We start from the raw sequence: 13,420 nt of genomic DNA on the forward strand, positions 1-13,420 counted from the left end.
ATCAGTGGCTTTGCTGGCCGCATTTGAAACAGGCCCTTGTTGGAGTTGACATTGACGGGATGGGGTCTGCGGGATTGCCAGTGGCCTCAGGTCAGTTGCCAAGTCTTAGGCTTGGAGTGCAACCTTTTGCTGTAGCTGAGCCTGTCGGGAAGACTCAGTTGCCTCCCCTTGGGCATCGAATACCTTAAAAGCCATCTTTACCAATTCCTGTACGGGGGTTTGGGAACTATCTTCAGTCTCTCCCCGCCCCCTCCGAATATCTGAAGATGACTGGGAAATAAAATGGGTAGCCAGGACTGTAGCCCCTGCCGGGGAGGCCTGGTCAAGGCAGATGTGTAGACCATGGTTTGTTGTAACCAGTTTTTTAATGGCCAGGATTTCATTAGCTTCCTGTGTAATTTTGCAGAGATTGCCAAAAGTCAACAATCTTATTTGAGACCATTTCCATTCCCTGAAGGAGACAATGGACCGTACTCTAATCGGTGGTCAATGTGACCTGGCTAATAATTCCACTTAGGCTCTGTGGTCAGCACCGTTGTGTCACTCACAGGGACTGTATTGTCCACTAGGTGGCCCTGGTCTGCATACTGTCTGCCTGCAGCCTGAACCTGTCCATGTTCCTCAGGAGTGAGGGTAGAGCCTGAATGACATAAAGATCGTGGAGTTAGGTCATAGTCCTGACAAAGGAAGCAGAACTCTTTAATATAGGCAGATGGGATGGCAGAGAAGGGGCCTCTCCACTTTTCAGTCTGGGAGAAGTCTTGAAGGGAGAAAGGAACATGAACTCCCACAGCTGTTTCTGCTCCGGCCACCTCCTGGGAGGGCAGAAGAGCTTTGGAGTATTGAGACTGCATAGGAGAGGCTACAGGGGAGGGTTCAGGGGAAGTGAGCCAGGGAGTGCATGGGGATCAGGGTGTGGGTTGACCCCTAGGTGGAGCCTGTGTTGGTAATGAAGGAGGAGGGACAATGGGAGGAGAGAGGAGGGGAGGGACAAGGGGGACAAGAGTTAGGGGGAGGAAGTTAATTGTCCTTGGCTTTTGTCTCAGAGGGAGGGGAAGAAAAAGGGGTGGGTACCAGGGAGAAGGCTAGCCAATAGGCGGGTTATCAATGGTGTAGGAAGGAGGAAGGAAGGAGGAAGGAGCAGGTATAGGGAGGAAGGTTGGCCAATAGACTCAAGCTTATGGTGCTATAGGAGTGGGAGTAGTAGACAGGGCTGGGGAAGGGGTTGGTGTGCCCATGATTCAAGTGGTCCCGCCAGGGTAAAGGGTGTCTTGTAGTCCAAGTCCCCAGATGAATGTGTGTCTGGAGGTGTCACAGCCTTGGCCAACAAGACTTGAGCCATTGAACACTGACTACAGAAGGGCGGAAGTGCAGTTCCCAAAACATTTGTACATAGGGGAGCTCAGGCCATCTGTCCATATGCCAGCAGAAAATTTCAAGATCATGAAGGATGTTAAGTCAGTAGTACCTCCTGGTGGCCATTTGGACTCACTGTCCAAGGCGTATTGTGGCCAAGCCACAGAATGAAGAGGAACTTAGGGTCCAAGACAGCCCCAACTTGGATAAATTGCATAACCGCCACCACATGGGCTACTGAAGATTGGGTTTAAACTTGGCGTTGTCTTCTCCCGGACTTGCCAATGATGCAGCGACCCATATGATAGACTGGGATCGAAGAGTGTGGGGTGGAGAAACCTTGGAAAGGACGTCTCTGAATCCAAGGCCTCCCTAGAACAAAACGAATCCAAAGCCTGCCTGGAACAAAGACTGAGTCTTTGCTCTGAATGGACAGGCTTGTCCTGGCTCGGCCGAGACTTGTCAGGGGATCCCTAGCTTGGTCCTGAACCTGGAAGAGGCACCCGGTACCTGTTAGGCTGTGGCTGGGAAGTGGCTCTCATTGAGTAGAGAGAGGGAGAGAAGTGGTCCCCACATGGCCTGAGGCCTGACCCACTGGACTGGGGGCCCAGCTTCTCCCAATTCTTCAGAATCATAATAGGTTTCTCCACCAACGAAATGAACCAATTCAAGCCAACTCAAAAGTATAAAGGCGGGCTTATTAAGAGGCAGCTCTCCAATCTCATAGGTGGAGGTCAGTGAAGACACACATCAGTCAGGGCTAAAGCAAGGGGAGTTTAGGGGCACAGGGAGATGATGTGTGAGCTAAGAGCTGGGATTATGCCTGTATAAGGTAAAGCATATTAGCCCAGAATTTTCTTCTTGCAGGTAGGGTTGGAGGGAAAAGAGCAAACAGGGTTTCTTAGCTTATGCAAGGGATAACCAGGGGCTCTAACCAAATAGTAACCATGTGTCCCAAGGAGAGAGTGTTAGGATTAGGCATTGGGGGTACCTTGGTGGGTCTGGGCCAAGGTGTGCTGCTAAGAGATCACTCTACATAGCAGACCTCACACACAAGAGGTTTATGGGAGAGGGGAGGTAAAAGGCCATCTTGGAGTTGAGATATAAGAAACAGACAGAGAGACTGGGAAACAGAATTAACAAGACACACAGAGAGAGGAAGATCAGGGATGGCTTGAGACTTAAAGGGTGTGTGTGTGTCACATAGGGGAAATAAGCAGCCATAGGACGGTAGAAATGCACCACACCTGGCCACAGCGGGCAATGACATAAGCTACTAGCTCTGAGTTGCTGAAGGACAAGCTGGTGGGGCTCCTGATTTATAGTATTCCTCCTTCTTGTTTATTATAAAAGGCAAGAAAAGAGGAAGGGGTCGTGGTAAGGTGGCAATGGGGGTGCCTATGCTTTTTAGACTGCTCCCTGCTATCTCAGAGCATGGATATCTTTGGGGACCCAAGAAAACTGGGGTGCTGGCCAACTCCTGAGAGTGCTGGCCATTTCCCTAGCTGTGTAGGCTCTGTGGGACCATCTGGGGCTAGCAAAGTGCAGGCCTAGTTGAAGCAGTCTGTGAGGCTGGACCACCTGGGGCCAGCCACTTTCAAGCTATCCTAGATGCTGACTTTGAGTTAACATGGGGACCTGGCAGGATGCTGGGACAGATACATGCAGGAGAAAATCTTTTCTTAGGTGTACATTTGAAACTTTTAGACCCAGGGTCCTGGTAGTTGGGAGAGGGGAGTCCCCAAAACCAAGGAAAGGGGATCCCACCGTCAGAAATAAGTGGACAGTAGGCAGGTAGGGGAACAGGCTGTTGACTGACAGTACTTATCTGGAGTCCATTCACCAGGAGAGAAGGATTCATCCTATTCCCTGAAGCTTACGAGAACTTAAATTTACAAAAAGAAAGAAGTTTTAGGCATGTTACCATTGCCACTGTTTGTAATCTACATTGAAATCCATATTGTAGAGAACAGACTCGCCTTTCTGTCATAGTAGAAGCTCAGGATATGATTCTGGGAGGACAAGCTGGGGGAGGGCAGGGACCTTCTGTGGAGCAGCAAGGCCAACACACACTTGATCTTGATATTCAGTACAAGTACAGACCATGAAAGAGGGGCTTCCTCCCTCTGTCCGGAAGACTGGATGTATCTATCAGACAGACAGTTTTATCAGCGCAATAAAAAGCACCTGTAAGTCTATACTTAGAAGACAGCCATAGGAAATCTAAAACCTTGAGCTTGTGACTGTTATAAAAGCAGTAGTGCTTTTCCAGAGCTAGATTGATAGCTTATTAGAACTGCATTGACTCGGGTTAAAACTCTGGGTTTTTGAAGTCTGAATACAACCATAGCACAGCAAAGGAAAGAAATCTGAAGCATTTTTTTTTAATATATACCTTGTTACTTTCTTACGCCTTTACAAATTGCATTTACATGCCTTAGAAACACCTCCTCAGACCCTCAGACATTTGCTTAGATCCTCAGAGCTTAAGCTTTAAACTTCACACCTTTTGTTCCTACCCAGCCGTCGACTGAGAACAGTCCTCGGAAAGCAGAAATAGTGGAAAGTTACACTGGACTCTATCTTGTGAGTTTGACTCTTTTCTGAGTCTGGTAACAAGGCACACTGGGTCTCAACCCAGTAGGAGCTCTAGGACAGTGAAGCCTGGGGCCTGATTTTTACACCTGAAGACAACTGAGCAGCGACTGAAGCCTTGGTTGCTGCTGTTAACAATTTACCAAGCTGTCACTAGCCGAGTCCTTGGTGCCAGAGCTCTGAAAAGGATAGATTTCATTTGAGTTAAGTAGGAAGTAAGGCCACGTAGCTTCCGAATCAATTAAAAATGACAGAGACTTACCAGCTACCTGGACAGTCACCCTAGGGTGTCTCTGTGGTCATTGGGGACAGAGGTCTCAGGGCTGTGTCAGACTTCACCTGCCAGGCTCAGAAGGTCCTGACAGATTGTCCTGTGGAGTAAGAACTTCGGGGGGCACTTGCCTACCTTGTCTAGGCAAAGGAAGGCAATCTGCTCCCTAGTGTCTTACTTGTCCTCAGGTTGGACAGTAGCATCCTAGCAGCAGTAGAAGTGAGGGGCAGTTTTGGGCCCAGTGTCCAGCCTTGCCACATTTAAAGCAAGCTCCAAGTGAAGGTTCTTCTGTGCCCATCATCTTCTTTGAAGGAGCTTAGGGGTGCTGCCAGGAGCTGTCATAGCATGTCTCTCTAGCATGAAAACCTTTTTTAAAATTATTATTAATTTACAATGCCATATTTTGCAGATCTCTGAAGCATTTGAGGACCATCTATTAGTATAAATGATTTAGTGGTCAAAGGTTCTCCGAGAGGCATCGCAAAGGGGAGTGAGGAGGTAAATGACACAATTCCCATGGTGACATAAAGGGGGAGGTCCAAGGCCTAAGGTATCCCAAGGACTTAGGCACAAGTTGAACAGTGGGTCACCTCACACAGTTCTAGGACCAGGGCTAAAAGCCCAAGGAGGCACGGGATGCCTGGTACCAGGACTTTCTAATGAAGCCAGAAGATGAAAACCATACTCAAAAACAAAGCGTCATCCAATGGGAGTGATCAGGGGTGGGTTGCTCTGCCAGAGACTCTGCCAGTGGACAGGAGGTATAGCTCCCAGTTGAGTATATACTTGATGTGTCTGAGGCCCTGGGTTCCAGCCTCAGTCCGAGTAAGTAAATAAACCAACTCCAGGTGGGAAGGTCACGTAGCTGTGGGGTTCTCCCAGGCCCCTCAGCCTCCTGTAAGGATGATGGGTGAAGTCTGATGCTGAAGTTAGGTGGCACGTCCACTGGACCTCAAGCAGTGCTAGGGACAGAGTTCACTGCGACCTGAAGAGGCTCCACAAAGGAACCTGGCTTAGAATGAGGCCACTTAGAGGCAGAGATAGGGAGGGGGCCTGAATGGGGCAAGGCTGTGTGCGGTACTTCTAGATGGAATCTGTTGAGGAAGGGGACAGTCTTGATTGCTGGGACCTCCATGTATGGTAGGGGGGCAAGGATCATCAAACCAGAGCTGATTCATGGGAAAAGACTGGATGCTAGTATGAGAGATCTTGGATGCTGTGCCTCTGCTCCAGGCGATGGGTGTCACTGAGCCGGCTTAGGGATGCCATTCTGCTGAGCAAGGGGTGAGGTGGCTCAGAGGGGCACCTGGGAAAGATGAGAAGACCCCAGTGAGGCCTGTGCTCGGGACCAGCAGTGAAAGCCAGGACCTGGAGTGTCCTGGGATCAGTGGGGACCACCACAGAACCACAGTTAGCAGAGACTAGCATCACGGTGGTCTAGGAAGCGTTTGTAGAGATGTAGGGAGCAGAGGAAAAGGACCATGGGATGGGAGAGGGCAAAGCTGAGCTGAGGGGGAGGGGGAAGGAAGCAAGTTTACTTATGTGTACTCTCCAGTGGCATCAGGCATGTGGGGGTAAGTACACACACACATACCAGCAAGGTAGCACTGTATGTTTTTCTGTAAGCACACATACAAGATAGAAGGTAGGGAGAAAAATCAAACTGAAAATATATACCGTGCTGTGTGATTGACAGAAAGCATAAAATACTGGCTGCAAGCCAAGTAAAACAGCCAAGGCAAAGAGACAATGAAATTCAGGGTATGTTATGCCAAAAGAACCTCATATGTTACCCCCAAAGACGGGACACAGAGACATCCTTAGAATGCTAGCAGCAAGCTCCATTGCCACCCCACCCCACTCAGCCCAGCCAAGGATCTGGGTGGGGCTGGAGAGCATCCAAGGGCTTGGTGCACAGTAGTGGTGAGATGTCCTGGCTGGAGGCAACGCTAAAGTCTTGTACAATCAGTTAGTCTGGGTTTGTAGCCAGAGATGATGGGAAGGTACAGGCTGCCCTGCACTTTGCATCCGCTCCTCTGGTGTTCTTGGCAAGTGTGATTCAGCCCCCAGCCCCCAGAATGCTGTAGAAAGGGGCTGTTTAGTCCGTGGATGCAGCTTCTCACTGTAACGGCCTTGAGAAGTAAGGACCACCACCTCACATCCTCCTGTACTTTATGATATGGACACTCAATTCTGATCCTGGCCAGGGGACTCTTCCCTCCCAGGCGCTTTGGGGGAGGGCCAGCCGTTAACCAGCTGGTTGCTAACCATCTATTGCTAGATGCTGGAGTTGAAGCACAGTTTATCTGTCACCGGAGGAAGCTTCTAGCCAGACTCTGCCTGGCCTCTCTCTGTGTGGTGTTGATAGTGAGATCACAGCCCGGTTCACACTGGGTCGACAGTTTTGAGGGGCGGGGTGCAGGCAGGTAGAGACAGGAGAGAAACGGGTGGGAAGCAGTTCCTTCCTACTCCAGCCGAGCGAAGAGCTGAGGCTGTGGGTTTGCAGAGAGAGAGCATGGCGTCTTGGTGAGCGGCACTTCTTCCTTAGCCCGCCTCCTACAGTGATTGACATCAAGCTGGACAAGCCTCAGGAGCCCCCGGCCAGCGAGGGCGGCTGCTCCTGTTAATGCACCGCCCACTCGGCTTCCTCAGCGCCACTCACTTGTTTTGCCTCCTATAGCTTCCTAACGGGGTGGGAACTGAGTTTATCAAGACTGGAGGATCTTTCTTTTCTCTCTCTCTCTCTCTCTAGGAGTAGGGTGGGACATGGGGAGGGAGGCTGGGCATCAGGGACCACGTCACTCTTAACAGCTGTTACCTAAACAACTATTTTTTGGTTTGGTTGTAATATATTGTACTTTATTAAGATTGCCAAAAACTGTTAAAATTTAAAAAAAAAATTTAAATCATGTGTATACAACTTTTTGCCAGATTAGAAAAGTAGTCATTTTTATTTGAAAGAAGTGCTTTTTTGTTTGTTTGTTTTTGTATATTTGTAAACTTACAGAGAACCTCTCCACACACTTCTTCCTTCCTGTTCTCTTGGAACTGTGTGTCACCTCTATTTTCCTCCTACCCCCGCCCCCCCCAGCCCAGAAAATTAAAGCAATTAACTGAACAGTAGTAATTACATTCTAGTTCTGGGTCACATGGCCCAAACCAACCAAACCCGCACTCCACAGTCAAATCCAACTTTAATCTAACAAAACAGCCTCTGAGGGGGTATTGTCGAGTTCTTCCCTGGCAGAGTGGGACACATTGGCAGGCCCCTGAGAGGAGATGAAGGCCCGTGGACTGTAGATTCAGCAGCAGCTCCTTGGCTGCTTCCGCCTCTTCTCCTTCCCTGAAAAAAATAACCATAGAGCCAGAAAGCACAGGCAACAGTGTGTTCTCTGGGCTGACCCGGTGACAGACAGCAAGAAGTTACTGGAAGGATGGGGTGCGCTTGGCAGCTGAGGGCTGAGGCAGTGTGTAATCTACTGGCCCAACCATTGACACACATGGTTAGGCTGACTCGCCAACTCAATGTGTGATGCTGGGTGGCTCAGGGACACTGAAGCCTAGGGCACCTGCCATCACTGCAACTACCATTGAGGAAGTGAGAGGAGTCGGCCATGACTCCGGACACTCCATGTTGTCAGACCCTTGGATACTAATCTTGCCGAACGTTGTTCTGGAAAAGCTGATTCCTTGATGTGTCCTCACCTCTGGCGTGGTACGTTTGAAATCTTTGTATGAATACCTTTGGGAGTGTTGGCAGCTGCACTGCACGCATCTTGGAGTCACTGTGGGGTTTCCAGAAGGCTGCTGCCCCAGGGTACTGCAACTTGCCCCCCAGCAGGCTGTCCTTGCTATTTCCACTCATTCCCCAGACTGAAGACCTTCAGAGTCTCTTAGCAGAGTGCTCTTCTCAAAGCAGAATAGCTCTTATATTCTAAACGCTCCCGGACTCACTGCCCCTGTCTGCCTTTGGGCAGGCCTGGGGCAGTGACTCTAATCAGAGCAGCCTAGCCCCATAGCATTGGCTCTTCTTTCAGACTGCTGGTGGGCAGAGTGAATTGCCTCCACAAGGCAGAACTCCAACAAGGAGGTTGGGATGAATTATGGAATCTCTCAAAGAATGAGTTCAAAATGGCAGCCTGTGTGGCAGGGCTGATTCTGTGAGTGGGCCCGTCATGCGACTCCATCCTGGGAGACTGTGTCAAAGCCGGTTCTGATGATGAAGAGAGGAAGCAGGACCGCCCTGGGTACCTCCTCCAGAAGGCAAGGACCAATGTACGAGCATAATCGAAACGTCACGTGTTTAGTTTTTATATGTGTGTACATAATTATACATAGAGATAGACTTGTGTATACACCCTTCGCGCGCACACATACACACACTCACATCCTCACATATACATGTGCTCAGTGTATATCCTCGTCTCTCCCGCTCACAACTTGGAACTTACATTGTGATTCCGGTTTTTGGAAGTTCAAAAGTATGCAGTGTATTGAAATAAGAAATAACTCAATATTGTCAAATAACTTGTGGTTGTCTTGCCTTCAATAAAATAGTGCATAGATGTGTTAAACTACAAGCAAAAGTAGTCCACAGAACTACCTTTACCACTGCTTTTTGTACCTGTGTGCACAGGTGTGCATGCCGTCGTGGGCCAGTGTCCCCCACTGTGGACACCCCACCCATGTGGTGCTTGTTGGAAGAAAGCATACTTAGCCCGTGGTGACAGCAGCCTGGTTGGCAGTGAGGGGCTTTGCTGGTGGCCTCTGGCAGAGCCCCACTGACAGCACTCTCTACTGGCTTTCACTGAATGAATGTAGGGTGAATTTTAACCTTCTGGACACTGAATAACCTTTCTTGTATTCCTGTAACTCGAATTAGAAAATCCGTTCACTTCTCTTGTGCACACAGTCTAAGACATCATGGCCTGCTACTAGAAACAGCAGGTACCATGGCAGATGCCATTTCTGGTCGATCTGGCCTAAGGAGCCCTGCCTTCCTAGCTTGTACACAAAACCCCCTCCTTGAGTTTAGACTCTCCCAGCCCTGCGGCCCCTGAGAATTAGGGTTCTGCCCCATTGCTCCCCCACTCCAGAGGTGCCCTGGCCTTATTTCCTCAGCCAAGCTACCCATCTCCTTCCCAAAAGGCAATCAAGGCAGCCAGGCCCCAACAGAACTAACTGTAGTGGACCTGGGCTTTCCCCCTGACCGCCACCACCATCCTACTTGTACGTAGGATCCAATCAGGTTCTCATAAAGACATCCTGAAATTATCTGTGCCCCCATCTTTGCTAAATTCAGATCAGTCAGAGGACAAAATGGAGGGTTCCTCTTAGGGCATGATCCCAATGTCGTAATTCAGTTCCTCTCTCTGGACACTGCCTGGCCTGGCAGATGGGCATGGCCCTCCTCCTTTTCTTTAAGAGACTTGAAAGAGAGTTGTCAGCAAAACTGTGAGCAGTGCAGAGATTGTGAAAGGGCAGGTAGTGTAAGTAGTATTGTTGTGGAGTCAGAGGTTAGAATGCTGGGTGGTTAGAGCCTTGCTGCTGCCAGTCACTGCTCCCCGTTGCCATCTTTAAACATTTCGCAATATCTCAAGATCCAGGAAGGCATGGCCATGTCAGTTCAATGTCTCAGGCAACAAAGACAAGGGTTGCAAGGTGGTAGCTAGGAATATAGACGCCTGGGCCTAGTCTCTGTAACCCAGTGGCTAACCAGTGTCAGAGATCTAAGCAGGGCTGGCTTCAGCCTCCTGTAGGCAGGGCAGTTTATCCCTTTTCCATATGGATGGGGGAGAGGCTGTCAGCAAAGTGGCTGAAGAGAGCTAAGTTAGAGCTACCCAAGAGCCAGCCAGCAGGAGTCTGTGTCAAATGCTCAGGGCTCGATGCTCACTAGTTTCTAAACTACCTCTCCCCCAAGAATGGGAGGCACCATCACCTTGCCACAGCACTGGGAGCCAAACCCTTCCTGTTTCACGGGTGGGAGAACCAGAACAGAAAAGGTCACCTGCAAGCCAGAGAGGATCAGAACTAGTGTTGGCATTCTTGATCCGTTGCTGACCTTGCGGTGTCCAGACAGGACTGCTGTGCTAGCGTCCCTTAAGCCATCTCTACTCCATGGCTAGTACCTAAGGGTCTTCCCAGCCTGGCTAGCTAGAGAGAAGATAGGTGCATTTTGGGCTCTCACTGTAAAGAAGAGTGGTCCCCAAATCTACTTGCATTGTCTTGTGTACACACACACACACACACACACACACACCCCAGTAGTCAGGGTACCCTTTTAATTTTTGTTTGAAATCAACTTCTTCACTGTTTGGAAATCTTGCAGTTTCAATGTGCACACTCCTTGGACTCCAGACCCTGTCTGATTGATACTCTCTGCAGGGTATAATTATCAGGAAATCCACGCAGCGGGAGTTCAGATGGGCCCTTCAGGAGGCAGGAAGCCTCCATAGCAACGAAGGCCAGCCTGCCATTGTGATGTGTTGACTTCTCACCTCACCTGTCCTTTAAAGTGAGGAGCAGAGGGCGGCATTTCTATCTGTACTGGGCTCAGAAGGCACAGTGGCCATATTGACTTTACATTCAACTGTGTAATATGTGGAAAAGACTCAGCATGTTGGTCAAACAATAAACTGTCCTAATTCTCGACACAAAGCTCCTTGTTGACTCTTTCTAAGTGGTGTCGTTATATATTGGGGCTTAAAAGCGGGTTTCCTCAAAAGCCCATCCTCTCCTGTCTGGGTGGTCTATCACCTCCACAGAGCCCTTCCCTCTTGTCATTGCTCACCTGGGCTTTCCACCAGTTCTAAAAGAAAACTATGGACTAGTGAGATTGTGTTCACAAGCCTTCCTTACCTGTCTGGGAAGCTCCGGGAGGGACCAGGACTTGGGAGTGTATTTACCATCTGTCTTAGTCAGGGTTTCTATTCCTGCACAAACATGACCAAGAAGCAAGCTGGGGAGGAAAGGGCTTATTCGGCTTACCCTTCCATACTGCTGTTCATCACCAAAGGAAGTCAGGACTGGAACTCAAGCAGGTCAGGGAGCAGGAGCTGATGCAGAGGCCATGGAGGGATGTTCTTTACTGGCTTGCTTCTCCTGGCTTGCTCAGCCTGCTCTCTTATAGAACCCAAGACTACCAGGCCAGAGATGGTCCCACCCACAAGGGGCCTTTCCCCCTTGATCACTAATTGAGGAAATGCCTTAGAGTTGGATCTCATGGAGGCATTTCCTCAACTGAAGCTCCTTTCTCTGTGATAACTCCAGCTGTGTCAAGTTGACACAAAACTAGCCAGTACACCGTCACTCCCACACTCTACTTGACATGGCCAGGGATTAGGAGGACAGAATGCAGGGAGGAACTAGGTTTCCTATCCTCTTGGTTTCCAGACTATCATTTAAAAGGTAAGAACGGAAGAGTAATTCTGATTACCTTTAAAATGACGCCAACTGTGACCACCCGCAGCTTCTCCCACACCAGTTAGGGAACAGTCTCTGAGAGGTTCCTCAGATCTGGACAACCTCCAACCTAGCTGTTGCCCTCAGCCAAGCTGGCTCTCAGAACAATTCCTCAGAGTGCTGGAAGTGCCACTCTTCAAGTATAATAATAAACGATTCTGAAAATTCTGGAACACTCCAGTTTGCCGTAATTAGAAGCTCTGACTGTCCCTGCCGCTGCCTTAGATGGGCATCTAGTCTTAAGGTGCGAGGCGAGCAGGTGCAGGAATGGTGAAGGGTAGAAGGCTGAGAGCCTGAGAAAATGACTATGTGGCCTAGAGAGTAAAAACAGCCAGTCCTTCCCCAGCACAGTAGTGGCGGGGCCACAAGGCTTCACGATACTGAGAGAATGGTTGTTCTCTTCAAGTGAGGTGTGAGCACGGCTGCTCAAAGTTCCGGAAGACTTGAGGAGGTACTCCAGACGGGTACACGAAATGACACTGACTGCTCTGCAATAAAGTGCAATATGGCAAAGTCAGGGCTACTGGGTGACTTTCCTAATCACTGCAAGAGTGGCCACTGTTTGTTAAGCTCAGATTTATAGATTTCAGGGAAACCTTGTAGCCTTGAAAAATACACACACACACACACACACACACACACACACACACACACACACACACACACACACCCTGAATGCGTACACAAATACACATCTTTTTTCCAGGTCAGTAGAACTAGGTATCTACAGGAAGAGAAACAGCCTACCCAGGACCCCATGTAGCACAGGGCAGCGGGCAGCAGAGACGGGGTAAGAGTGGACTGAGCCAGCTGAACTTTGGCAAGTCTTTAAGAAGCAGATGGAAGCAGCAGGCTCTGGATGGAATGACGCCAGCAGGACACGGTTGTAGTTGCCGGTTAACCTTACTCAGATGGACCCGGTGGCTGAGGCAGCAGCACATTCCTTGCTACCTGCACCAACGTCCTGGGTTCCCAAATGAAAGCCTGATATCTTAAAATGCCTCGAGCAGCTCAATGGCTGGGCTACTCCCAAGCCTCCACAGAGCTAACACCTCCCCTGATATTCATGAGTTATTGCTTATTAAAATCTGTGTTTTATCTTTGCTGCCCCCTAGACCCAGTTGGGGGTTGGGGGGCCTGGGGCCACTCTTCCCCAGCTCTCACGTGATTGGTATGCTCTTTTCTGCACCTCAGGCCTGGGCCTTACTTCTTTCCTAGCATGGCCACTATATCTTCCTCCTCCTCCCATGTTCAAAGAACCCAGCTGCCTGCAATGGCATAGACTTTTTAAATTTCCTTTAAAGCAAATACCATCATTTCTCCTTTCTACCCTTAAAAACAATTAAATCGATTTTTATCCATTCTCCCTTCTGTGGAGATTAACATCTCTGTGGTTACATATGTCACCTTTCTCGTATAACTTGAATTAACGTCTTTTTTATGTATTTAACTTTAATTAAAATTTCCATTTTTGTATGGACCTATATTTAGGCTTATCTTTTTAAAACAATTTTATTTTTTATTTAGGCTTGTCTTTAGCCTGTCTTGTCTCAGCAGAAGCTTTTAGTATCTGTGGCTTAAGCTCTCTTTGTAGCAGCCCAGAACAGGAGTTTCTGGCTGAATCTTTAGCCCACTGCCCATGACCCTGGGTCAGCCTGGGTGTGTCCTAGCCTTGAGCCACAAGCCCCAGAATCATGTGTGCCAAACTAGCATGAAGCAAAACCTTAGTTTTGAACC

The 13,420-nt window shown here is 49.2% G+C and overlaps 1 protein-coding gene across 3 annotated transcripts in view; it reads left to right on the plus strand.

Annotated features, from left to right (window-relative positions):
- The window catches only part of Rab6b (RAB6B, member RAS oncogene family), a 73,610-nt gene extending 62,731 nt beyond the window's left edge, over positions 1–10,879 (plus strand). For 2 of the 3 annotated variants that reach the window (XM_006511737.3, XM_006511736.4), the window contains exon 8: positions 6,785–10,879. In XM_006511737.3, the coding sequence (XP_006511800.1) occupies positions 6,785–6,849 (65 nt within the window). In that variant the 3' untranslated portion in view covers positions 6,850–10,879. The remainder of the gene's footprint in view (positions 1–6,784) is intronic. The other variant, NM_173781.4, reaches the window with a different exon arrangement.
- Positions 10,880–13,420: the final 2,541 nt, after the last annotated feature.

Source organism: Mus musculus, chromosome 9, assembly GCF_000001635.26.
Source record: "Mus musculus strain C57BL/6J chromosome 9, GRCm38.p6 C57BL/6J".
In the NCBI taxonomy this organism is placed as follows: domain Eukaryota; kingdom Metazoa; phylum Chordata; class Mammalia; order Rodentia; family Muridae; genus Mus; species Mus musculus.